The following is a 24,901-nucleotide window of genomic DNA, read 5'->3' as shown; positions in this document are numbered from 1 at the left end:
GGTAACTCATATTGCACTCACCGCATCAAAATAAAGTCGCTACTGTATATGTAGGTTAACATGCGAGAGGTTTTGTAGGAACTAGTCTACGGTGGTGCTATCTACTCGTTTCATAGCGGCAAATTTTGCTTTTTCATTAATCCATTATATCATCTCCCTGCATTCGCCTAGGCCTAGCATTTCCCACTGTTTCCTTCTGAGCTATCTGTGTGTGCGTGCAATTCCCTAATTTCTACGTGCGTACACTCTCTTCCAACTCTTCTTTCCCGATTGACCACCTACATAAAATTAAATTAACCGTTAAAAAGGTGAACGATGGAACATGTGCTGAGTGAGACGTCTGTTTCTCTGTGTAGCTAGTTTGGAGCGGACCTACGGATGGGGCTGCATTGCGCACTACTCCGGGCCTAGGCCTAGGGCTCCGGGCCAGGAACTCACGCCGACGGACGGCGTATTGCGTCGATGTTGTGATCACTCCCTTCCTGCTTCGGTGCGCTGACTTACGCATGGGTGCGGTATAAGCGTCCGTTCGTCTCCTGGCGCGCAAAGCAAAGTTGATGCGCCGTCGGTAGTTTGCTTGACTTGACAATGACGACGACGACAACGGCGATCTGCTGCTATGCGGTTGAAGAACGTGCAACTTGATTGATGTTGATTTGTGGTGGTTTAGCTTCGCCTGCCAAAGGTGCGGAAATGACGGTACGCAACCTTCTCCAGCCAAGTGTACCCCGGGAACTTTATAAGCCGATGCGTGGGGTCAAAACGGTTTTGATAAAAGGGGGTGTGTCGGCTTCACCAATGCTGCCACGAACCTATTTGTACACACAAACGATAATTTAGTTACTAGATAAAGATTTTCGCTGTCCGGAACATCTTTTGCTGGCTAGGATAGGGGATCTAAATGTCAATGAAGGAAAAATACATACGATTTGACAGTTTGATACCACACATGTTTCGGACAGCGGAACAAAGGGAACCGAAGCGACAATCTTTATCTAGTAACTAAAATATCTTTTGTACACACGCACGATGTTTGATCAACTGACTGAATTGAGCTTTTCTAACTTATGCTCGACTAGAGGCAAACAAAAATCGTATATTAGCTAACAACCTACTAAAAAACTATGTCACTTTTACCTCACAAAACACACTAAGGCACGGAACAAAATTGACCGCTTTTGCCTCTTCATGGAACGGAACAAAGTGAACGATTCCAGGTTGGGAAAATCCTCAGATACCGCGAAATTTTAGACATTGTCTCCATAGTTCGCGAAATTCAACGAAGTTTAAATTTGCGAACCCGAGCATCAAAAGAATTTATCCACGAAATCCCCCAAAATCGTGCATCTCATTCCCACAGACGATTCAAATTAGCCAGTAAGCTTGCTCGCTAAGAATCGTGCCAAGCGTGGAATGCTGGACAAGCCAAAGGTCAACGCAACTTCAAAAGACCGGCGTACGGGTCGTTGGCCGCAAGCTACGCGCTACTTTTGGCGTCATTAATCATCCAGTACAAACAAGGATCTACTGATGAACGATTTAGGCTGAAATTTCGTAGAACGTCATCCAATTGAGCATTCCACACTCTGCTCGATTGCTTCAAACCATAAAGCGCTTGCTTTAATCTACATACCTTGCCTTCTTGCTGATCGATCCACTGCGGCTGTACCATGTAGATCTCTTCGCCCTTCAGCTCCCCTTGCAGGAAAGCGGTGGCGACATTCATTTTGGTCGATATCAAAATAATGCTTCACTGCTAGCGCCATGAGGTAACATATTGTAGCATATAGCACTACGGGAGAGTATATCACGTCGTAATCCAAACCCGGTCGTTGCGCACAACCTTTTACGACTTGACGCACTTTGTAACGCTGTATTGTCCCACACGTCTACGTGTCATTCTCGCTCAACGACCTCAGCTCATCGTTCATTGCTTGAATCCAATGGTCTCTGCTCTGTCTGACCGGCATAGAACCTCTTCGTAGGTTTGTGAATCATCCATCACAAATGCAGTAGTCGCAAATATAACTGGGGGGAATCGTTTCACCAGAAACTGATCTATAGCTAATATAATCAGAATACTTGCCTGGATAAACGCACTCCCGACCACTGCGCCTTAACCCTTGCTGTATTTCAGTCGGCCTATTGTTGTGTGTTGGGAGCGCAACTTCAGTAGAATCCGTAGCATATTCGAATTCTTCGTCTTCGTTACTATGTACGTCGTCAACATCAGACACAAGCGGAAGAGTGGCGGCCTCATCTTGCAATTCGCCCGCACCAGCGCCGGCAGGTTTCTTCAAAATGTAGTTCGATGAACTCCACCAGTTTCACTTCATGACCATACGCAACGCTTGCGTTGGCCACACCTTCCGTAACTACGGCAACATCTTGACTTATTTGAAATTCACCACTGACAGGATCGTTGACTCTGTATCCTTTGGTATCATCACAGTAGCCAACGAAAATACCTTTCTTTGCTTTCGGATCAAACTTCTCACGCTTCGTCTTCGGCACATTCACCATCACGCGAGATCCAAAAACATTCAAATGTTGAAGATTTGGCATCCTTCCAGTCTATGCTTCTTCTGGTAACTTGAATTCTAGGGACTTTGTTGGGCATCGGTTGATCAAATAAGCGGCAGTCCAAATAGCTGCTTTCTCCACAAGTGTACGGTTCATTTGCTCTGAGACTCCATTCTACTCGGTCGTATACGGATACGTAGTTTGATACCGAATCCCTTCTTGTTTCAGAACTTACCGGGAACTTCGGTTGACATAATCCATTTCCGTTATCTCTCCGCAAAATCTTCATCTTCTTTCCTGATTGCCTTTCAGCAGTAGCTTTGAAATTTAGAAATGCTTCAAGCGCTTGACTTTTATGCTCGAGAAAGTATACCACAACTTTCCTGCTGGAATCGTCCAAGAAGGTAATGAAATAACGTGCCTTCCAGACACGACACACAATTACCAAATGCTTCGATCCTAAAATTTACATCTTTTGCCACACGCTTGAGTTTCTTCAAACTACCTTCATTCAAATGGCCAAGCCGTCTATGCCAAACATCGATGCCATTTGTCAGAAACGATTTCTCCACCCGATTGACTCGGTGTAATCCGCATTCCTCGATTCCGGTAACGACAAGTTTGCCGCATCCCAAACTTCGCACTTGTTGGATGTGAACACCACTGTTGTGTTGTGTGGTGTCATTACACTGAAAATATTCTACACGCTTGTATACACGGAAGAAAAAAAGTACCCAAAATTGAGTATTTTTAAACTTACTTTTGAGTTATTTTTCTCTTCTCTTTCATCCACTCTTTCTTTTGTTGTCAAAAACAAAAGAGTCAAACAATCCAACGACGCCAGTTCAATACGGGAAGCCAATGTTGAGTTTTATTACTCGAGGTCGAAATTGAGTGAATTAAACTTACATTTGGGTAAATAAATTTTCCGTTGGGTACTTTTTTAACATGGGAGTAAAGGCAAACTACTTCGACCCTACTTACTCAATTTTGGCTTCCCGTACGGATGTTCGAGGTTGGGTGAATTAAACTCACTATTGGGTAGTTTATTTCTTCCGTGTAATGTGCATTGAACGTGTTTCATCACTAGCATTTTTTATAAACAATCCACGTTCGATTCTGCAGAAATGTTATTGAATTTGAGCCACTAGCATAAACTATTAATTATAACGTGTTTTAAACTTCGTTCTACCAGCTTTCGCATTGGCGAAAACAGGAATATGGCGCCTAGTTGTAATAGCTCCTGAGTGAAGTTGGAAACAATTTTCGACATTCTTAAAAATTAAATTTCCCTTGTCATCCATTTCGGTTCAACATCTTCAGAATGGGTATGCATATTTACGAAAGGTGAGGTCAAGTCTGAATTGTTTCTTGTTTATCAAAACAAATTCTCATTTTCAGGGTATATTGATAATGGTGGAATACGAAATCATCATAAAGGAAAACACGTTTCGGATCTGCGTATCAATATGAACAAATTCATCATTGCCGAAATTAATAGCATGTATTTTCAAACTTGTTAAGAAAGCAATAAGTTTAATTATTATTTAATCGATTTGATTTATTCATTGATTTTCTGCTTAGGTACAAAGTGTAATCCGAGTGAGTGAGAGTGAGAAAGCGAGTGCGAGACGACCGTTGTTTTCAATAAAATGTAAGTTTCTAAATAAATTTAAGGCGAGTTTGGGATAACCGCACTAATCAAAGGTTGAGCGTGCTCGGGACGACCGCTAGCATAAAAATTTATAAACAACATAAATTTAAGCGTGTTCGGGACGACCGCTGGCTTCAACAAGACAATTTAAGCGTGTTCGGGACGACCGCTAGCATTGGTATTTGTATAACACGGCGAGCACGGGACGACCGCTAATTTCACTAAAAGGTTACTTTGTTTACTAATTGAGTGCGAGTTTGAGGTACCCACGCTAAGTGTTGAGCGTGTTCGGGACGACCGCTGGCATTAATATTTACCCAAAGGAAAGGATGATTTTCGTTTGGTAATAAACATGAGGGCGCCAAATAAGGCCATCCAACGGGAATATTTCCGTCTTCCTCTCATCGATGAGATGAAAGTTAAGTTACATGGAGCTAAGTACTTTTCCAAACTCGGACCTTTCAAACGCATACCACGCAAACGCATATCACCTCGAATTATGTAAGGAGTCTCGCGATTTAACTACCTTCTTAGCGGAATGTGGTATGTATCGTTTTACACGATTAATGTTTGGGGTAAACTGCGCTCCAGAGATATTCCAGAGAGAAATGTCTCGTATTCTGGAGCCAGTTGAAAACAAGATTGTCTATATCGATAACGTTCTCCTGTTCGCCGAAACATTGGAAAAACTTCGGAAAACAGTCTCTCGGGTACTGGGAATCCTAAGACTGCATAATTTAACTTTGAACACAAGCAAGTGTCAGTTTGACCAAACTCGCGTTACGTTCCTGGGACATGAGTTGGACGCAGAAGGGTTCCATATAGAGGAGGCAAAAGTGAAGGATGTGCGAAAGTTTCGCCCGCCATCGACCGTTTCAGAGCTGCGAAGTTTCTTAGGATTAGCCTTGTTTATTAGTCCCTACATTGAAAACTTTGCTGAGATTTCCGCACCGTTGTGGACCATAACGACAGCGAGAGCCTGGAGCTGGGGTGTGGAGCAAAGTGAATCATTTGAGATGATTAAAAATCGTATTATTGGTTGCACTACGTCACTATACAAGACCATTCTATATACGGACGCTTCTCCGACGGCACTCGGCGCCGTTTTGGTTCAAGAGAATGAACATAGTGTATCGCGAATAATCAGCTTTGCTTCGAAATCGCTTTCGACCACAGAAAAAAAGTATGCCCAGAACCAGCGTGAGGCCCTAGGAGCTGTATGGGCGGTGGAACACTTCGCATACTTTTTGGTGGGAAGGCATTTTATTCTTCGAACAGATGCCGAAGGTATTACCTTTATTCTAAACAGAACTCGTGAGAACTCAAAACGAGCCTTAACTAGAGCGGATGGATGGGCGTTAAAGTTAAGTCCTGATAGCTACGAAGTTGAATACGTTAAAGGCCGGGACAACATAGCGGATCCCTCATCGAGGTTGTACCAAGGAAATGATCACTCGTTCGATGAGGAAAACAGCCCTTGGGAGATTGCTCGCCTCGAAGCAAACCCAATTTTATTTATGACAGAAGATGAAATATCAAAGTATACCGCGGAAGACGAAACGCTCCAGCTGGTTATAACCGTGATCCTTTAGCGTCAAGCACGGGTCAAAGGAGATGCACTGTAACGGAGGAAAAAATGGAAGTTTGGTACTATGTGATGAAAATGGCCAAACTCTCAAACGTCATGTATCGCAGTCAAGAAAGGTTTATAAGTGGCGAGATGATGAGAAGACCAACTCTACAGTTACAGCAAATACATCAGCCGGGAAGCCCTCGGATGCATCGTCAAGCCGTCCTTGTCGGGATAAGAAAGTTCCGTCCTATCTGTCAGATTACGTCGAAGTTATTAAAGAATCATAGAGAAAACCATCGTAATTCAAATAAGTTGTTCTTAATAAAAAAACGTTTTTTTTTCTGCGTTGCCATATGAAAATCTAACAAATATTGTTTGGTCTTATTTTCAACATGTTATTTGTTTTTTAACTTTTACCAGAGAGGGGGGAAGATGTGTGGTATGCACATCCCTAATATCATGAGGAGCACGAACAGGTCTAACGAACAGCACCGATCCATCATCATATTTGACTCTCCTCTCGGACACCCGCATCAAGGCAGTCAGTACGTTGGGGACTTCCATTCGAGCCAGTCGTGTGAGTACATGGTGTTGGGAATCGCGTCGGGTAATCTCTCAGTGATAGTGCGAAAAGGCGAATCTTACACGATGCACAAATTTTTCTCGGAAAAGTGGTGCAATTATATGTGTGAAAAGGGGTATCGGAAAAAGATGGAAACCATGAAACATAGTAGAAGGAAGAAAAGCAGTGGAAAAGTGTGAAAATTGGTGGTGACTTTTAAGGCGGAAGGGTCGCCATATTTGAAACTGATCAGTGAGTGAAAAAGAAGTAGAAGAAGCATAAAGCGAGAAGAAATATTTTCTATAGTTCCTAAAGTTTCTGCGCGAGCGTGGTTCAGAGGTGAGGACTTAAGTCGAGGCTTCATTCGCACGATGTCGAGACTTATGTCCAATCACTATTCACTAAACGCACATCTGTACAGAATAAACCTTGTCGATAGCAACTTATGTAGGTGCGGAGCCGATTATGATGACATCGATCACGTAGTTTGGTTCTGCTCGGAAAATGACGCCTCCAGAGAGCGACTATTGGATATCCTTGTGGCCCGAGGTAAACAACCCTTCAGGGAAGTTCGAGGTGTTTTGGGAGATCGTGATGTATTCTATATGCAGGCCATCCCGAATAAAAAATATGATACAAAAGCTATATAACGTAATGTAACATTACTATTGTAAACAAAAAATTCACAATAGATTTTAATGTTGACACAACAATAGAATCACAATTCAATGTATTGTAATCAACCATTCAATGAACTGTAATTGAAGTTTTCGTAATAGAATATACGGGTGGTTAAGCATCGTAACAATTCAAAATTTAGCATTTTTTCATACATTTGAATTCGCAAAACAATAGATTATGATGTTTTTGTATTGTGTGAAAAGTTTCAGGATGAAGGAATTTTTTTCCCAGTGTACAATTCGAAGTCGGTAAAGTAGAACAAAAAGTAGGTTTCGCCAAAAATAACCAGCCCCCTGAAACGGCTGTCATCTGCATACAATTTGATTGAAGCCGAAAACTTGGTGCTAAACTTGGTGCTAACTGTCAAGCTGTGACTGTAAGCACGGAACACAGTGACGCATGCAACAATATCGCTCAAGGACAGATTTAATTCGGATAAAAAATAAATAAACAGCATTTTTATTTCATTTTGGGCTGTAGTTAAAAGAAAAAGCGCACCATCTAAAATATGATTTTAAACTTTATTGCAATTATCTCTATAGCTGATTCGTTCATGATTGCGCGGTCGGTAATAAAATTAATCAGTTCAGTGCGTGATCTCTCTTGTTCCGGACAGCAGAACGATCATGCGGTCGGCCGAATTATTGTGTTCTGCATTGCGCGGCCGGTAATAAAATTAATCAGTTCAGTGCGTGATCTCTCTTGTTTTGAAGCGGGCTTGGTAGTCATATGGCTACTGCTTCTGCCTCATACGCAGGAGGTCGTGGGTTCAATCCCAGGTCCGTTCCATTCTCCTACTTTATATCTTTCTCTTTATTTCTCATGTTCCAGCAATCGCTAGAACTGGAAATGGACTTCCATACCGTTTCCATTACTATTCCTATACCTTCAGCTTGAGTATTCTATCAGTAATCTGCTAGAATTGGAAATGAACTATAGAGTTCGTTTCCTACATCCAATTACAAATTCCATCAGTTACCTTCTCCTATCTATCACATTGGCAGCTCGTTAACCAAGACGGACCTCTGCCTCTCAAACCTAACCCAGAAATTCCAACATATTCCGCATGAACTCGTGGCAAGTGCAGAGGTATATTCGACTTGCAGTGGGCGAGTGATTGCATCATCATTTCCTCCCCCTTCCCTACATTGACTTGCATTCTGACGTGGCAGGCGCCAGTATGACCTAACAAATGAGATCACCAGTACTTGCACATTGAAGATGTGTGCTAGTCCCAAGCAAACATCTATTGATTCCCTGTGCAAGAACAGCTGATCTGGTCATAATGGAATAGCAACTACGAGCAGTCAATCAAGCTCAAGCTCAAGCTCAAGCATTATATCTATAGCTGATTCGTTCATTTCAGATACATACCTATGTTTCACTATAGCGCAAAAGTTATCAGCACTGTTTTTTGTCACAATATCAAATACCAAATTAATAATAATAACAAATTTGTCAAGTCTGCCTGATACCCATGTCGATAGTTTGATAGATGTCTGAAGGAATTTTACAAATATTTGGCATTGTGATTGTGGTAAAGAGTGGGCCATTAATTCCTAATGCATCTTTCTGTTTGAAAACCCAAATTTTTTAGTAGAAAAATAAGATTGCAAACCAATCAACTGATTGATCAGCAGCGATTTATTTTTCCTCTAAATTTAAAACAGAATCTGAAGCAAAATAAAACAAAAACGCTGGTATCTCCAGCAGTGTTCTGTTCATGTTTGAATTTTGTTTAAATAAATAAAATTATTATTTATCTTGCTGCTCAGAGATGCCGCGTAATTGCAAAGTGCATTGATCCGAATTCCGTAGTTAAAATAACACGTTCAATCGCCAAAACATAAAAAAATGAATCTCGTGATTTGTGCAGAAAAAACATAGCTGTGCAACAGTTTTGAGCTTTTGAATCTGAACTTAAATTATTCTAAATTAATTGACAGAGTTACAATCTATTTATTTAATTTCTCTCAAAATTTTTCCTAACCCAGTTAATTTGGTCATGTACAGCATTTTACGAGCGCTAATGACCGCCTCAGTTTTAGGGCTGTGAACCATTCCACCGATTCGTTTAACTTTTTGGTAAAATTTGACATTTCGATGGTTATTTTCCCATCGTGGTTAAAATTGTAGCAGGAAACCGACCCATTTGAGTATTGACAGATTGATAGTTATTTGGAACAAAATGGATTTGGTCCCAATTTTATCACGACCAAAGTTTAACAATCGAACTGTCAAATCTAAAATCTAACTATGCTCCAGACCAATGTTATTTTTAACCAAAGAGAAATATTGTGGATTTACAAGACAAAAGGATTTAAAGGTTGGTTCAGTAATCTGTTTCAAACGTTCGTTTTGCACCAAGGTTTGCAAAAATCAGTAGATTACCTTGCTTTTTAGTCCTTGAATGTTAAAACAGATGTCAACACATCGGAAAAGGAAGAGAAGTCTAAAGGAAACAGCAAAAATCACGTGGCAGCTTCGGTTCCCGCACGGAAGAATGTCTAAAAGCGAACAGGAATCTACCTGAATAGGACGCAAACCACTTTAGCCAAGCTTCAATTTTATCTTGCCCTTGAACCAAGCATGATCATGCAAGTGTGTGTGCTCCCGGTACACTAATACTGCCAAACAATCAAGCGGTTCAACTGTCAAAACCTCGCGCTTTTTTCGTCGCCATATTTTTTCACCAAGTCGAGTCGAGTGTCCTCAGTTCGGCAGTTCGAAGATGGTTCTGGTGATTCGGATTTCGTTTGATCCGGGAGAATTTTTCACTTGTGCTTTTGCATTGGAACTCGACGCCATCTTTTCCATTCGCAATTGCAGTTTTCGTGCAGAAACGGGATTCGGACGAATATCCAGCTGTAATTCCGATGGAATAATGGAGATTTCTAGTGAATGTCACGGATCGGATATGCAGTAATTATTTAAAGAGAAACAAGGGACCGGTAGCTGAATTGTCCGACTTAGGAACAACTTACCTCTTCGGGTAAGTTATTTTCAAGTTTTTCTATCAATTCAACGATTAATAGAAATATTTAAGTAAGATTTAAGAATATCTTACGAGAAAATTGGCAGTTATATTTGTCTTTTTTATTTCCTTCTAGGTATGGTCGCTCATACAAATGGATCGAAACGCGTCTCTTATTCATCGACGCCGCCAAGACCTTGATACGTGAAGTGCATTCAACGTTTTTTTACTCACGTCAAGGGCCCTCCGGGAAGTATCGTCGCGTGAATGGCGTGGTGGTGGCCGCGACAGAATAAGAATGTGTAGTATAGCAGGAGCATGCACAAAAAACAAAGACTTCCCATCAGCCGTAATGATATCGAAGAGTTCTGCAAACGTCCATCTGATCTAAAGCAGCCCAACGGAATTTCCATTCCATGCGATGATTACTTCTACCGCCAGTTTAAGTCAAGTGCCCGACAATCGAATTTATAGCGGAGAAACTTCTACCTAGACAACGGATATGGTTATGATTAATATTATATTATTTATTTACATATTTGCATATAGTCATAATGTTTTCATGTACTATATAAGAAATAAAACATTTTTTCATATTTTTTTACGCGCAATAAAATCCACCAGAAGTCACACAATGTAAACAAAATTAATAAGAAGAAGAATTACATTAGGTACCCTTATCTCCACCATGTCTAAGAAAAATCTAGTAGAATTGTGGTATCCATATCTAGGAGCTATCTATGAGTTTTCTAAGAGACCATAAGTGTCAAATCCTTTCCGGTTCAAACGGTCTACTCGTCTAAAATTTGAGGTAGACACCGGTTTAAACGGTTGTTGCATTTGAGGCGGATTTGAGGTCTGACAGGTTCTAGACATCGAAGAAAAATATCTAGGAGACTCATCTTTTTGTCTCAGAGATATCACGGTAGATTTCTAGAAGATCTTTCCAAGCGGGTTGTTTTGACAGATTTCCCTGTGAAAACTGGTGTGAATGTGAAAAACGGTGATTTTAACGACTGTTCAAGGAACGACTGTTTTGAACGGTCGCGTCCAATTGGGAAATCCACGTACAATAACCATCGAACTGTCAAATTTTAACTAAAAGTTAAACGAATCGGTGCAATGGTTCACAACCTAAGTAGGGTAGAGACAGTTTGAAGTTTGGCTTGTGTCGTTTGACATAAAAACGATAAGTTTGCATCATCACTGGCGATTAAAGGTTGCAAAAAGAAGAAGTCGAAGGATGATATTTAAAAATAATTGCACGGGGAGGCATACGGATTTTTTAAAACTCTTTTCAAGAATTCTAGAAGTATACGAAAATTATTTTAGGCTCTTTTAGTGGAATGTCTAGAAGTAATTTGATTAAAAACGAAAAGCAGTACGGGGTTGGACTTTTCTGTGACTGTGTATCAAGATTGATATCACAAAATAAAATTTGAATTCGAAAAATTGCGCTTATTATGCAGCAGAAGGAAAGTCCAGCCTAGTACTGCTAACCGTTGTCAATTTAATTGCTCCTACAATTTTTGAGAAGAGTTTTAAAAAACTTTCCGTATGTTTCGGTGATTTTGTTTCATATATTATCCTTCGACTTCTTCTTTTTCATGCAACCTTTATTCGCCAATAATGATAAATTTACGAGGATGATGATGATCGTTGTGATGACAAACTACAAAAGACAAACGTCAAATAGATTGCACATTGCCAGAACATGTTTGGTGATAATTTCGGCTGATGGTTGATTATGATTACTATATTGTGGTGGCTATTACCGCACGTAAAATGCTGGATAAATGAAGGAATCAGAACAATATAACTTAAGTTATTGAAATTAAAATTTTCACGGTCAAAAATCATTTTGCTATACATAATTGAATACCCGCGCGAAATGTAATCGGTGCAATATGAACGGAGCTTTATACTTCAAGAACAGCACTAGCGCCACACCAACAAACGGTGGCTTCAAGAACTTGCGCTTGTTTCACGGGGTTGAAAATAACAATTTGACATGTTTATGTTCTGTTTTTTGCTTTTGTTTTTAGTTTTCGCGATTCGAACCGCTGATAGTTCGAACAGTTCTTTTCTATGCTTTTCTCTGGCGCCTTAGCTCGCTGGGCCAGTTAGTATCATTAGAAGGATTTTAGTTCTGAGCAATGATATTTTCAAGGTACGTAGCATAGAGTTTAAATTCGGCAAGTAAGTTGAACAACTCGGTTGAATTTAAATGAGTTGCAGAAACAATTCGTGTTCAACTTTATTATCATCCAAATCAACGAGTTATTCAATTAACTGGTCCAATAACTTAGTATGAATGATGAGACCATCGAATAATATTTATATCTATTAGTCTTAGGTGTATTTGATAATGCTTGGTGAATCCTTGTAGAACATTCGTTCCGCCACTATTTACTCCGGCGGTCAAAAAAGGAAACGTCTGGTGGTTCGGCGATTCTTAAAAGTTAACTGTAAAGGTAAGTTTTTGCTATATACATTATAAATAATATTGTAAGCAATAATAGGTATTCAGATTACGCCATTTAGCATAGTAAAAATTGTGGTAAAGTTGAGAAAGAAATTGAATGCATGGGGATTAGTTTCAAGTTATACTGTATCATGTTATTTATTATCATAAATAGCGGAATCTAAATAGGCTATGAAGCGCTGAGCGCAATGTAACAGAACGACGACGGTAATGGCAGAATTTGAAAATTAGCCCATATTTTTTCTGTCACATCTCACATCCTGCAGTTATCTTCACCGTTCCGTTGTATACCGTTCGATGCTTAAGGACAGCAGCAAAGTTTTTCATTTAAATAGTACATCGGAAATACCTCTACAGAATAATAGTGATTGTGAAAACAATTACATTTTACATCCAACAATTACATTTTGAAGAAAGCTTAACCGTTGTGCCTACGCGAGAATTTATGATGCAGCTGGTTAAAGATGAGAGTTAAATTTATTTGAATTTGATTTTTGAATTCCATTGAATATTCTTTACCTCGAATTAAAAAAGTATGACCAGCAGTTCGACTTGTTCTAATGACCAAAATTCTAAGCAACGGATGATATGAGTTCTTTCACAAAAATTATCTAAAATTATCTAAAAGAAATATTTTCAAAGTGTGATGCTAACTTAAACGTGGTAATGTTTTGGCACAATGATATTGATTGACCTCAATACTTGTCAATCCTGTGCTGTGAGTATGACCTTTTTCGGAAATACAATAATACCACACATCCAGTTTTCTTTAGTAACACCAAATAAAAATAAAAACTTCAAATGCTAAATAAACCCGATACAATATATTAGAAAAACATCAATAATTATTGTAACCGTAAACAGTACTGTATTCACATTGTTAAACATCAATCATAATTTAGGCAATAAATTTTCAAACAATAAGTATACCATTGAAATTATTGTTCACGATGTAATATAATGTAAATATATTGTTTGTTCGATAAGCTATATGGTACTTTTTTATACGGGTTGTTCTTCTGACATCAAAATCTAATACTTTGTTTTTTTTTTCTTTCTTCAAAGTTTTTTTTTTAAGTCTCTGCCTGTCTGTTCCGTAGAGCTCCGCAGCTCTGGCCATCCGGAAGATGCTCCCAGTCGAACCATTCCTCGAGCACGACGACACACCACATCGTCACTGACGCCAAATAACCGGATGAGCAGCTGACATTATTTGATTATGATGATTCCCTGATTTCCGAATCCTAATCCCCTTCCATCCCTGAACATTGTAAACCTAACCTCGAGTCACCACGAGTACGTTGGCTTCTTCCCCTCTCTTATTAACTTCATAATAAAATGATATTGATTGTACATATCCCAAAGAACCATGGCTCCGTAAAGTGTTATACACGCCTGAGCCTACCAAATAAACGAAATTGGAAAAAAAGCGAGAAGAAAGTGAAGAACGGAAATGACGACGGAAATGACGGAAATGCGAAGCAATCTGACTTTTGTGAGCAAAGTTATAAAGAAAACAGAAATGCTCATTATTGATATTGATGTTATTCTTTTACATGTTAAATTGAATTTACCACAATTCAGTATTTCCCTAATAACTTTTGTTGCCAGCATCAAAACGTTTAGCAACAGCGACGATATTTTCCCTTATTTAATTTCCTATGTTGCTAACGTATTCATACATTTTTAGAGCTTAATCAGCAATAATGGGGAACGATTTTTCACAAAAGTTACTGTTTTCATAGTAATTTTCATACAAGCTTCACACGGCTTGTGCTCAGTCAAATTACATCCAAATTAGCTAAAAATTTAGGACGTTTATTAAAATGGCAAATGTCATCGTTTAAGTATAGGGGAGCAAAAAAGTCAAAATTTGAATCACTCTAATGTGACATTGCAGCGGCAGCAGGGAATGTACACAAAAATCCTGGAGCACCAAAAGAGAACATCACCTAGCTAGACAAGCTTGAACAATGAGACCATATCGCATCTACTCTGAGTTGCGGAACAGGGCTGATGGACAAAAAATAAATGAGTTTTCGCTCGGAGCCACTCTTCGCAAAATGGAACAATACAAGCCGTTTATCACGGATATGAAGATATGTCGGATTGCACAAATTTATCGTTTTTGTGAGCAGCTATATCAAGGCCAACGCTTTGGTAAACGATATCAACAGTGAATGTAGTATATATCTATCGCGCTTACGTGCCCAAGCATCTCGTGAGTATCACGGGGGTGATCCCTGGAATACCAACGGACATCGGTGTTGACGACATCAAGACGGACATCCTCTGCGAAGTTAGATCAGCGATCATTTTCTCCAAGTTGAGTCAAGCACAAGACACTGAAGACGTCCTTACTGATCTGTATCAAGTGGTGGAATTAAATGGGTAGTACTAATTGAAATTCGTCTTATGACAAGTGAAGACTTCCACTAAAAAGCTCTAAAACTATAAGAAAATTATGTTGAGCTTTTTAGTGGAATGTTTTCACCTGTCATAAGACGAGTTTAAACAATCCCATTGAATTCCACCACTTAATTGTATCTTGACAGATACGTATTTCGACCTCAAAAGTAAGGCCGTCTTCAGGTGTCCGTACTTGACTCGACTTGACAAAGTCGAGTCAAGTACGAGACACTGAAGACGGCCCTACTGTTGACGTAGATATACGTATCTGTCAAGATACAATTAAGTGGTGGAATTCAATGGGATTGTTTAATCTCGTCTTATGACAGGCTCTAAAACTAATTTTCTGTAACAGAAAAGAAAAACCATTATTAATAACGTAGGATCATCTCCCCTTGGATAAAAACGACTTTATTAGAATTTTATTTTTTTAATAATACATTTTTTTTTCAAAATATAGACAATATGGATGATAATTTCTCTGTACAATTTGAAATAAAACAAAATATTCATAGTATTGTAAAATTATTCACATTTTTTGTTTCAACTTTCTTGTTTGTAAACTACAACCTTTGGCATCTACGATCTACAACAGTGAAGAAGGGAGATACTGTAAAACTTTGAGTCTGCAATCGACTTTAATCAAATGCTCTCAGCTATTTGATTTTAATCGTAGCAAATGCATGATAAATTGGATCCAATCATAATCTACATGACTAATATCTCAACAGCAGGATATTCTGGAATCATCAATACCTCATAGAATATATATCAGCCGCTCAAGAGTTTTGATTCCTACCTATACAATTTACGGTGATGGTGATTCTTGTGCAAAATAAGCTAAAGATTGAAATCCGAATCTACACAGTTTAGCAAATAGTATTGTTGATAAAATCGTAACAGCCTAGTGCGGCTTCAGTTTTTCCGCTCAGCTTGATGCTGTTCAGCTTGTACTTGACATACTCTTCAATCCAGGATTGCGTCAGGTCCAGATACTTCTCCGGTGCCCCCGGCTGATAATCCCGGAAGCCAAACACCGGTATGGCGGCTTCAATTTGCGTACCATCCACCCAGTTGTTGTAGCTGTTAATTGTGATGATCTGGGCGTTATTCTTGAGCGCGGTTCGCCAAGCGACGTCGAAGTATTGCCCATTCGATCGATAACGCTTGATGTTGGGTATTCCGTGGATTTGGTTGGCGTTACGAGAATATTTCTTCCGATCGTAATACCCGGGACCAATGGTCGGCACAAACATAAGATGGTATGTATCGGCGAACTTTTTCAATTGCGACCAGTTCTTCCACGTGCTTACGTAGTTTGCGCCATTGCTCGGGAGGTACGTGTAAAAACCATCAAATCCTCCACGGCGTACGATTGATTTGTGCTCTTTGGTGGAAATATGCGCCAAGACTATAGCATCGTACATTGTTCCGCGAATAGTTAAAATGCCATTGCGTAAGAGTAATCGCATCCACTCTGCATCACTGATTTGATATGCCTTTCGGATGTAAAATATCGGAAGATCACGTTGTTTTGACATAACCTTAAAGTAGCTCAGCGTGCTACCATCTTCATCTTTTCCAAACAAATCGATAAAGTACTTAATGTTATTTCGAATACTCTCGATCGTTCGTTCCGGGTATTCCCGGAATTCGATCGCAATCTTGAGATTGTAGATGGCCGCTGTTTTGAAGATAGCTCTTAGCAAACCTTCATGGAAGGATGGATACCACACGAGAACAACGACACCAATGCCACAGTTTTGAATGTCGTTGAAGTGTTCTCTAATTATTGTTTCTGTAGTGTTGTACAATTTTCTTTTCGGATAAAATGCTACATTGATAATCTGATCATCGTTTGGACGAAATGAAACGGCTGATCCATTTTCGGTTATTCGGCTAACCACCTGTAATTAAAATAGGATATCAATAGTGATCGATATTGTTTTTCACGTGCGTTTGAAGAGATCCTTTTACCATTTGGTACACCTTGATGGTGTATGACAAAGGTAAACTGAAATAAATATTACTGCAACGCAGTAAACTTACCCGATCACTGGGCACCGTGGGATGGGATCTGTACCACGCGACCGGTGCATAGTAAAAGATCTGTATATTCTGGTTCAACGCGATGGTTCGATTCCGACGCACAGGTGAGCTTAGATCAGTATTTCTCCCTCCGGCTAGCCGCTTGATTTTATCTCTGATGATGCGGGACTTTACTTCATGTTCGTTGTACTTCTCTGGCACCAGAGCTGCGTTCTGGCTTCGCAACAGCTCGTAGCTGATCACGTTTTGATCGGGACCGGGAATCAACGGTTGTACAACCTTTTCTGGGGTGTTAAGCGTCGTGTAGAGGCAGAAAACCAAAAGCAGCAGCGAAGACACTCCGATGAAACAAATCAGCAGTTTCATCGATTTTATAGAGAACTTGAAGTTAAGAAAGGACATTTTCACAAATGGAATTTAGGTGATGCACTTTTCTACATTATAGCAGTCAATGTGAAGTTATTGAACTATTTTCGGAATAAAGAAGGTGGTTTTTGCAGAACGTCACACAGAATGTATTGTATCGAATCAAATTTGCCAATTCAACCGATTGAGATATATATACGCATGTGCGGAAACCATCCTGGAGAAAACGACATTAGCCAGCTGTTCTCATACCGTGACAGCTCATACGAGATGGAATAAGTGCTGTGTAGGGAGGGCATGTGAATCTGGCGATATTTATTGCATATTTCTAAACACAATTCTATTATTAGAATATTGCCGCTTCAGCAATTTCTATGCCTTAAATTTATTTGCATGTTGATATGGAATATTAACGCAAATGCACCACAGGTGACCCGGATTGATCGGAAAGCAAAATTATTACAAGCATTATTACGTTGTCTAGTTTGAATATCGTTCGGATTCATATGCACATATTTTTGGTTCGAAAACTCGTTTTTAGTGGAAATTTGATATTGGCGTTTATTGTCAACAGGTGAAATGGTCACCCAAATGACCGTGAGCTTAAAACCAAATTCATTAATATTGTTAAATCGTCAAGAACAGCATAAAAAATGTCTAAAGTGTATTTCTCGCGACACATTAAAGTTGAACACAGAATAGTATCTATTGAATAGACGAGACATGCTTCATATAGGCTCGTGTAGCCCATAGTTCTGGTCGAGGTTCTGGTAGCAGGGAGATTGAGGAGCGAGTGCGATCGGAGGTTACGGAAGTGTGTGTTGTTGATGTCCAGCATACTAAACAGCGTTGGATAGTCGCTGTTTGCTTGTAGAAGGTACCCGGATAAAAAATATCATTGAAAAACAATAAATTTTATTGCTACAGCACCATTTAGTACATAATAATTACAATTGAATGTAATGGAAATTTTACAATGAAAGTGCATAAAAATTTATTGTTTTGCACGATAAATTGAATGGTAAATGGGACTTTTACAATAAAAAATAGGGGTTGTTATGTATCTTTACAATAAAAAAATCGAAAATTTTCCATACAAAATTCAGAGCAAAACAATTGATTTTACGGTTCTTCAATTGGATGATTTCTATAGACGAAACAATAGAAAACAATGTGTTTTAAATGTTTTTCCCCACTTTTTTTTATTGTTTTACTATACAAGTACTATCCAGTTTTCCGCGAGCGGTAATGGCCGTCAACTTGCCTGCGAGTTAGTCTCTGATTTTACGTTTGTGGATGTCAACTGCACCCACCGTTCCGAACATTCTGAACGATGTGGCATATAAGAAGGTGCTGATGAAATGAACGCAAGCCTTCTAATAGACTAACGCAAAATGAACTCCCCCAAGAAATTATGACGTTTGAGCGGGTCGCATAATGAACGCAAAATGAACTTTTGTTCGATAAGACGACCCGCTCAAATGTCAAAATCCATCGGGTGAGTGAATTTGATGAACTCCTGCACAGGTCTATATACCACATTGATCAAAATGCTCGGAACGGTGGGTGCAGTTGACCTCCACAAACGTCAAACTAGATACTAACCCGCAGGCAAGCTGGCGGCCATTACCGCTCGCGGAAAACTGGATAGCATTTAGAATGAATTACACTCCAGTACTACAATGGAAATACAATACAATTTAATGTTTTACAATTAATTTTCTAACAGAGAAAAATCACAGTTTTTGTTAGATGCAAAAAATACTGCCATCCTTACTAAACATCATTACAATTTGTAATTGGAAACAATCACTACATTTCTTAAAAATAAACTGAACTAGTAAAATTTTTTTTTCACCATTTACCTTAAATATTCGAAGGTTTCATTTCAAAATAAATTAAGATTAACTTATTCTACATAAAAGAAACTCTTGCACTTGTTCTTCCTGGAGCACACGATTGGCATTTTTCATTCGTAGTGACAAACCCTCTTCGCCCTCCTCGTCACGACGCTTGGTGGCTCTGAAGCAAGAATTCATTTCACTGTACTGTCGGTTTCTGGTGATCCATACTCTGGCGGTTTCTCGTGGTCCAACCAGCTCAACCTAGAATATAAAAAATCAAATTTTGTTCAGGATTATTTTATTTGTTCCTAATGAAGAAAACTTACCAACTAAGTTGAATCTAACACCGGAGCATATATTGCGATTCAGGATGTTGACACTATGCGGTGCTGCCGGAAATACACGTCGAACACCATCAAGGAAAATGATTGTTGCGGATGTCCAAGTGGGAATCAGAAGTCAGCTGACCTGATCTGCCCTTCAACCGTTTGGCCAGCGGCTTCCAACATTACCGCAACAGAAAACACTTTTACAAACACTGTCTCTTTCCGAAACTTGTTTCATGTTTTGGTGCGGAAGAAAACATGTCAAATCGCCAGCATACACACTCAACGGAAACTACGAAATACTCAAATAAAATAAATTAAAAATTTTAAGTTTATTAAAAAATCGATAATATAAAAGAATAATAAACATCTCGTAAAGCATAAATTGATGTTAACAGAATATAAAAAAAAAATGAAAAAAAAACATTTTTGTTCAAACAATAGAGTCAATTGAAACTTTACTGTTTTTAACTGTTGTTTATCATGAAAAACATATTCGAGGAATCGTTTATTTTTTATCTATAAAAATGATTTTCAAAACAATGGAATAGAATAGTTTTAACATTCTGTACATTTTTGATAAACAATACAAAACAATACAAATATAATAGAATGTATTAGTAACATTTTAATGTATTGTTCTTATAATGTGCCTACAATAAAGATTTTTTCTATCGTCAAAAAATTACAATGAAATTACAATAGATGGTACTGTGTACCATAAAATTTATAATATTTCAATGACTTATACCATACAAGTTACTGTAATTTTTTATCCGGGTAGTCGACAAAGCAAGCTTTAGCCACATTATGTCTTGCCTCAAACAAGTCGTGATTGATAAGCATGAAACGGTTACTATACATAGCTGGAAAGGTTGATTGGGTCCGTCTTGAATGCCGTAGAGTAGCGGTTCTCAACTTGGGGTACATGTACCCCAGGGGGTCCCTTTGACAGAAATGCGTAATAGCGGATGTTGAATTATAAATTTATTATAAAACAGCAAAAATCAAAAACCTCTATACAGTTATTATGCATGTTGATCAAATGGGCAAAACGGATCGATTTTTTCAATGGATCAGTTAGAAGATATAAATCATAAAAGTTTAAGATATAATGATCCATGACAAGATATCTGGTACACAGACACAAAAAAAGAATAAAAATGATTGGTAGCATTTTTACGGTTCCGGAACTGATCGCCCTTTTCTGATGTTGGGAAGAGATTTAGCAAATGACGTTTTGTGTTTTGTGCTATCTTTCTATTTTATGTTGCGCTTTTCGAGCGTCATAGATTCTATGAAATAGCTCTTTTTTTCTCAAAGTCAACTGAAAAAAGAACCATCGTTGGATATAGATTCTTTTGACAAATCGTTAGCTATCTTTGGCATACTATTCAAGAAGAGTGCAACGCAAGTTGCCTTCAATGACACCGTATCAATTAGAACACAATTAAGTCGTAGTTTTAGATTGAAAAGAAGTCCACAAAAATGCCAACCATTTGTAAAATTTATCGGCTCCCTTAAACCTTCATCTCATTCTTCGGGTCTTTTTAAGCGGTTAAAACAGGATTTGGGTTCTGGTTCTGAAGATGAGAAATCACCTTGTATGATGATTTCCGCCAGAAGTAAGATCAATGAACCATACCACGTGGAAGTAACGGTTGAGAAAAACGTTTGATAATGGAAGTAAGCGTGAATTCCGAGACTTTTTTTTTTGAGAAATTTTAATAAATGTTTCATTGAAGATTGCCGCAAGAAACTATATGTGATTAATGGTAAAAAGCTTAGTATCGTGGAAAAGGTGAGATTTTCGGTAGAGCAAATTCAGAGCAACTTTATTTGATCGAGGAAACAAGGATTTCGTGCCGTCGATGGGTCGTTGCTGGCTGGGCATTTCCTACAGTGGATGGCGGAACACCTTTTCCAGATCGATAAAAACTGACGGACATATAAATGCCACGATCGATGGCGACGCAAAGAAAGAAGCGATTGTAGAAATTAAGAGTAAGTTTCCAACGCTTTTTGATAAGAACTTGTTGAATCCGATTGCAGCTTTTGAGGGGGATTTACTTCTTAAAGATGATACACAAGGTGGTTGAACATCTCGATTCTCTAGAGAGAGATGGTATCATTACTCCAATTGAGGCCAGTGAATGGGCGTCTCCGGTAGTGGTATGTCGTAATATTCCGATGGTGTCTTGCCGGGACGTAGAGGCGTGACCTCTCGAGGCTGTTGACCATCCATTGGAAAATTCGGAAAATTATTTAATTAACTCGTTATTACAGGACGGGGATAGAATCCACCCGAACTGATGCTGCTGTTGCGTGGGGAAAGTGCCGACCCACTGGTGTGACCGTCCGTCACCTCGTACGACCGAAGAATGAGCCGTGGTCCTAATGCACCACTGCTCGCTTCTGTGGGAGGAAGAAGGCCCGTCCGACCTACTGCTGCGTGGGGAAGCGCCGACCCACTGGTGTGACCGTCCGTCTGAAGAACGAACGGAACTTTTTTCATTTATTGTTAATGTTCTCTTTTTTTTCAAACATTCTGTTCTTGTTATGTTGAAATAATTCCAACGCCAGTCACGGTTTGTTTAAAATTGTTATCAGGGCTTGCATGCATCCTCCATCAACGCTGCATTTTCTTGTCTAGTTCGCCGATGCTGCAATTAGTCCTCCTAATAGTAGATAAGAAAAAATCTTATATATTTTTATATTTTTGCCTTTCTCGTATACAGAGTATACGTAAAGGCTATATGTTCGCTCCAAAAACGAACTTTTTATAGGAGGCCCGGAGACCCATAGTGTTATATACCGATCGACTCAGCTCGACGAATTGGAGTGATGTCTGTATGTGTGTATGTGTGTGTATGTGTGTGTGCGCAAAAAGTCTAGCTCACTTTTGGGTCACTTATTCTCAACCGATTTGCTCGCAACAATCCATTCGACGCAGAATCCTGTCCCATTGTTTCCTATTGAAAATTGATCCAATCGGACTATGGGCTTAGAAGTTATGGCCAAATAAAAGTTATGGCCAAATAAAATCATAAAAACCCAGATTAATCCACCTAGCGGCGATGATGCCTTTCTCGTGCGGTAAAAAAATAGTATTTTGGGCATTACTTCTAAGCCCACCGTCCGTTCGGGCCAATTTTCAATAGGAAATAATGAGACAAGATTCTGCGTCGAATACAACCTGTTGCGAGGAAATCGGTTCAGGGTAAGTGCATTAAAAGTGAGCTAGATTTTTTTACGCGCTTTTTTCTGAGAAAAAGTATTTTGGTCATAACTACCAAGCCCATTGTTCGATCCGGCCAATTTTCAATAGGAAACAATGGGGCAGGATACTGGGTCGAATGCAGCCTGTTGGGAGGTAATCCGTTTAGGGTAAATGCATTAAAAATGAGCTAGATTTTTTTACGCGCTTTTTTATGAGAAAAAGTATTTTGGTCATAACTACCAAGCCCATTGTTCGATTCGTCCAATTTTTAATAGGAAACAATGGGGTAGGATACTGCGTCGAATGCAGCCTGTTGTGAGGGAATCCATTCAAGGTAAGTGCATTAAAAGTGAACTAGACTTTTTTACGCGTTTTTTTATGAGAAAAAGTATTTTGGCCATAACTTCCAAGCCCATAGTCCGATCCGACCAATTTTCAATAGGAAACAATGGGGCAGTATACTTCGTCGAATACAACCTGTTGCGAGTAAATTGGTTGAGGGTAAGTGCGAAAAAAGTGAGCTAAACTTTTTGCTGTTTTGGTGCGCACATACACACACACATACACACACACACGCACACACACACACAGACATCACCTCAATTCGTCGAGCTGAGTTGATTGGTATATAACACTATGGGTCTCCGGGCCTCTTATAAAAAGTTCATTTTTGAAGCGAACATATAGCCTTTACGTATACTTAGTATACGAGAAAGGCAAAAAGCGCATTAAAGAGTCTAGTTCACTTTTTGGGCACTTATTCTCAACCGATTTGCCCGCAACAAGTTGCATTCGACGCAGAATCCTGTCCCATTGTTTCCAATTGAAAACTGACCCGATCGGACTATGGGCTTAGAAGTTATGGCCAAAATACCTTTTTTCATAAAAAAGCACATTAAAGAGTCTAGCTCACTTCTTGGGCACTTATTCTCAACCGATTTGCTCGCAACAAGTTGCATTCGACGGAGAATCTTGTCCCATTGTTTCATATTGAAAACTGACCCGATCAGACTATGGGCTTAGAAGTTATGACCAAAATTCTTTTTGCCTTTCTTGTATACAAAGTATAGGGGAGACTGGGTATTCCGATTGTATCACAGCTAAAAATAAATATACATACGCGATTTCCACACTGACTCTCTAAGAAATATAGTACTTAACTTTACTGATGTATGACAGTTCTAAAAATATTGTTGTTATTGATACATAATCGATTTTTTAAAGTGCTGTCAAAAGTCTACTTTTAAAATATTCGGGGGAAATTGATCCCTCTTCAAGAGCTTGCTTTGTTAAAATTAGAAAGATGCCCTCAGATTTTTAAAATATTTTTCCTTCAAAAAACGCGCAATTTTCGAATTGCTGTGCGTATACATTAACGATTTTTGTTATTGAATTCGACAGCACATGTTATTTTTAAATTTGGGGAGACTTAATCCTCTTTCTATGATATCTACCCAATAAATAATGTTTTCTGTCAACCCTTCATCAAATCTGTCAAATCTACAAAAAATCAGAAGCCTGAGAACAGATTTATATTTTTTTAATTTATTTCGCCAAATTTTTCCACATTTCCACCCGTACAAATCATTGAGCACATTTATGGCTTTGTGCTGTGAAAAAAACGAAAGCATTTGGTTATTGTTATGAAAAGTTATTCAAATTTTGCGTGGCTTATAAAAAAATCTTTAGGAAGGTCAAAACATACAAACCGCCCTGCATAATAAATAAGGTTGTCAACACAAAAAATAACTCACCACATAAAGGTCATTTGTCTAGAGGATCTATACTAAAAAATACGCTAGAACAAAACTACTTTAGTTCTCGATAAAACAGGGGGTGATCAAGTCTCCCCGGGGATCAAGTCTACCCACCTTCCCCTACTTAAAGGCTATATGTTCGCTCCAAAAATGAACTTTTTATAGGAGGCCCGTAGACTCATAGTGTTATATACCGATCGACTCAGCTCGACGAATTAAAGTGATGTCTGTGTGTATATGTGTGCGCAAAATAATCTCACTGATTTTTCAGGCACTTATCCTTAACCATTCTATTTCTTAGTCATTTATCCTCAACCGATTAGCTCGCAACAAGTTGCATTCGACGCGGAATCTTGTCCAATTGTTTCGTATCGAAAACCGGCCCAGTCTGACTATGGGCTTCGGAGTTATTTTATTTTCAGTTTTTACAAGAAAAATTCTTTTTCTCTATTTAGGCACTAACTCTCGGCCGATTCAC

At 39.0% G+C, this 24,901-nt stretch overlaps 1 protein-coding gene and 1 long non-coding RNA gene across 2 annotated transcripts; one reads left to right on the top strand and one right to left on the bottom strand.

Annotated features, from left to right (window-relative positions):
• The first annotated feature begins 9,561 nt into the window (after window positions 1–9,561).
• LOC134223912 (uncharacterized) lies at window positions 9,562–10,563 on the top strand. Its single transcript, XR_009982774.1, has 2 exons — window positions 9,562–9,985; window positions 10,104–10,563. It is a non-coding gene; the product is annotated as an uncharacterized LOC134223912 (long non-coding RNA).
• A 4,810-nt stretch (window positions 10,564–15,373) lies between these two features.
• On the bottom strand, window positions 15,374–17,508 carry LOC134223911 (glycoprotein endo-alpha-1,2-mannosidase). Its single transcript, XM_062703134.1, has 2 exons — window positions 16,911–17,508; window positions 15,374–16,768 (listed from the first exon to the last, which is right to left on the bottom strand). The coding sequence occupies exons 1-2, from the start codon at window positions 17,310–17,312 to the stop codon at window positions 15,731–15,733; spliced, it is 1,440 nt and encodes a 479-aa protein (XP_062559118.1). The 5' UTR covers window positions 17,313–17,508; the 3' UTR covers window positions 15,374–15,730.
• Window positions 17,509–24,901: the final 7,393 nt, after the last annotated feature.

Source organism: Armigeres subalbatus, chromosome 3 (assembly GCF_024139115.2).
Source record: "Armigeres subalbatus isolate Guangzhou_Male chromosome 3, GZ_Asu_2, whole genome shotgun sequence".
NCBI lineage: Eukaryota > Metazoa > Arthropoda > Insecta > Diptera > Culicidae > Armigeres > Armigeres subalbatus.
The sequence above is the reverse complement of the archived record's forward strand: the minus strand, read 5'-3'. Positions and strand labels throughout refer to the sequence as shown.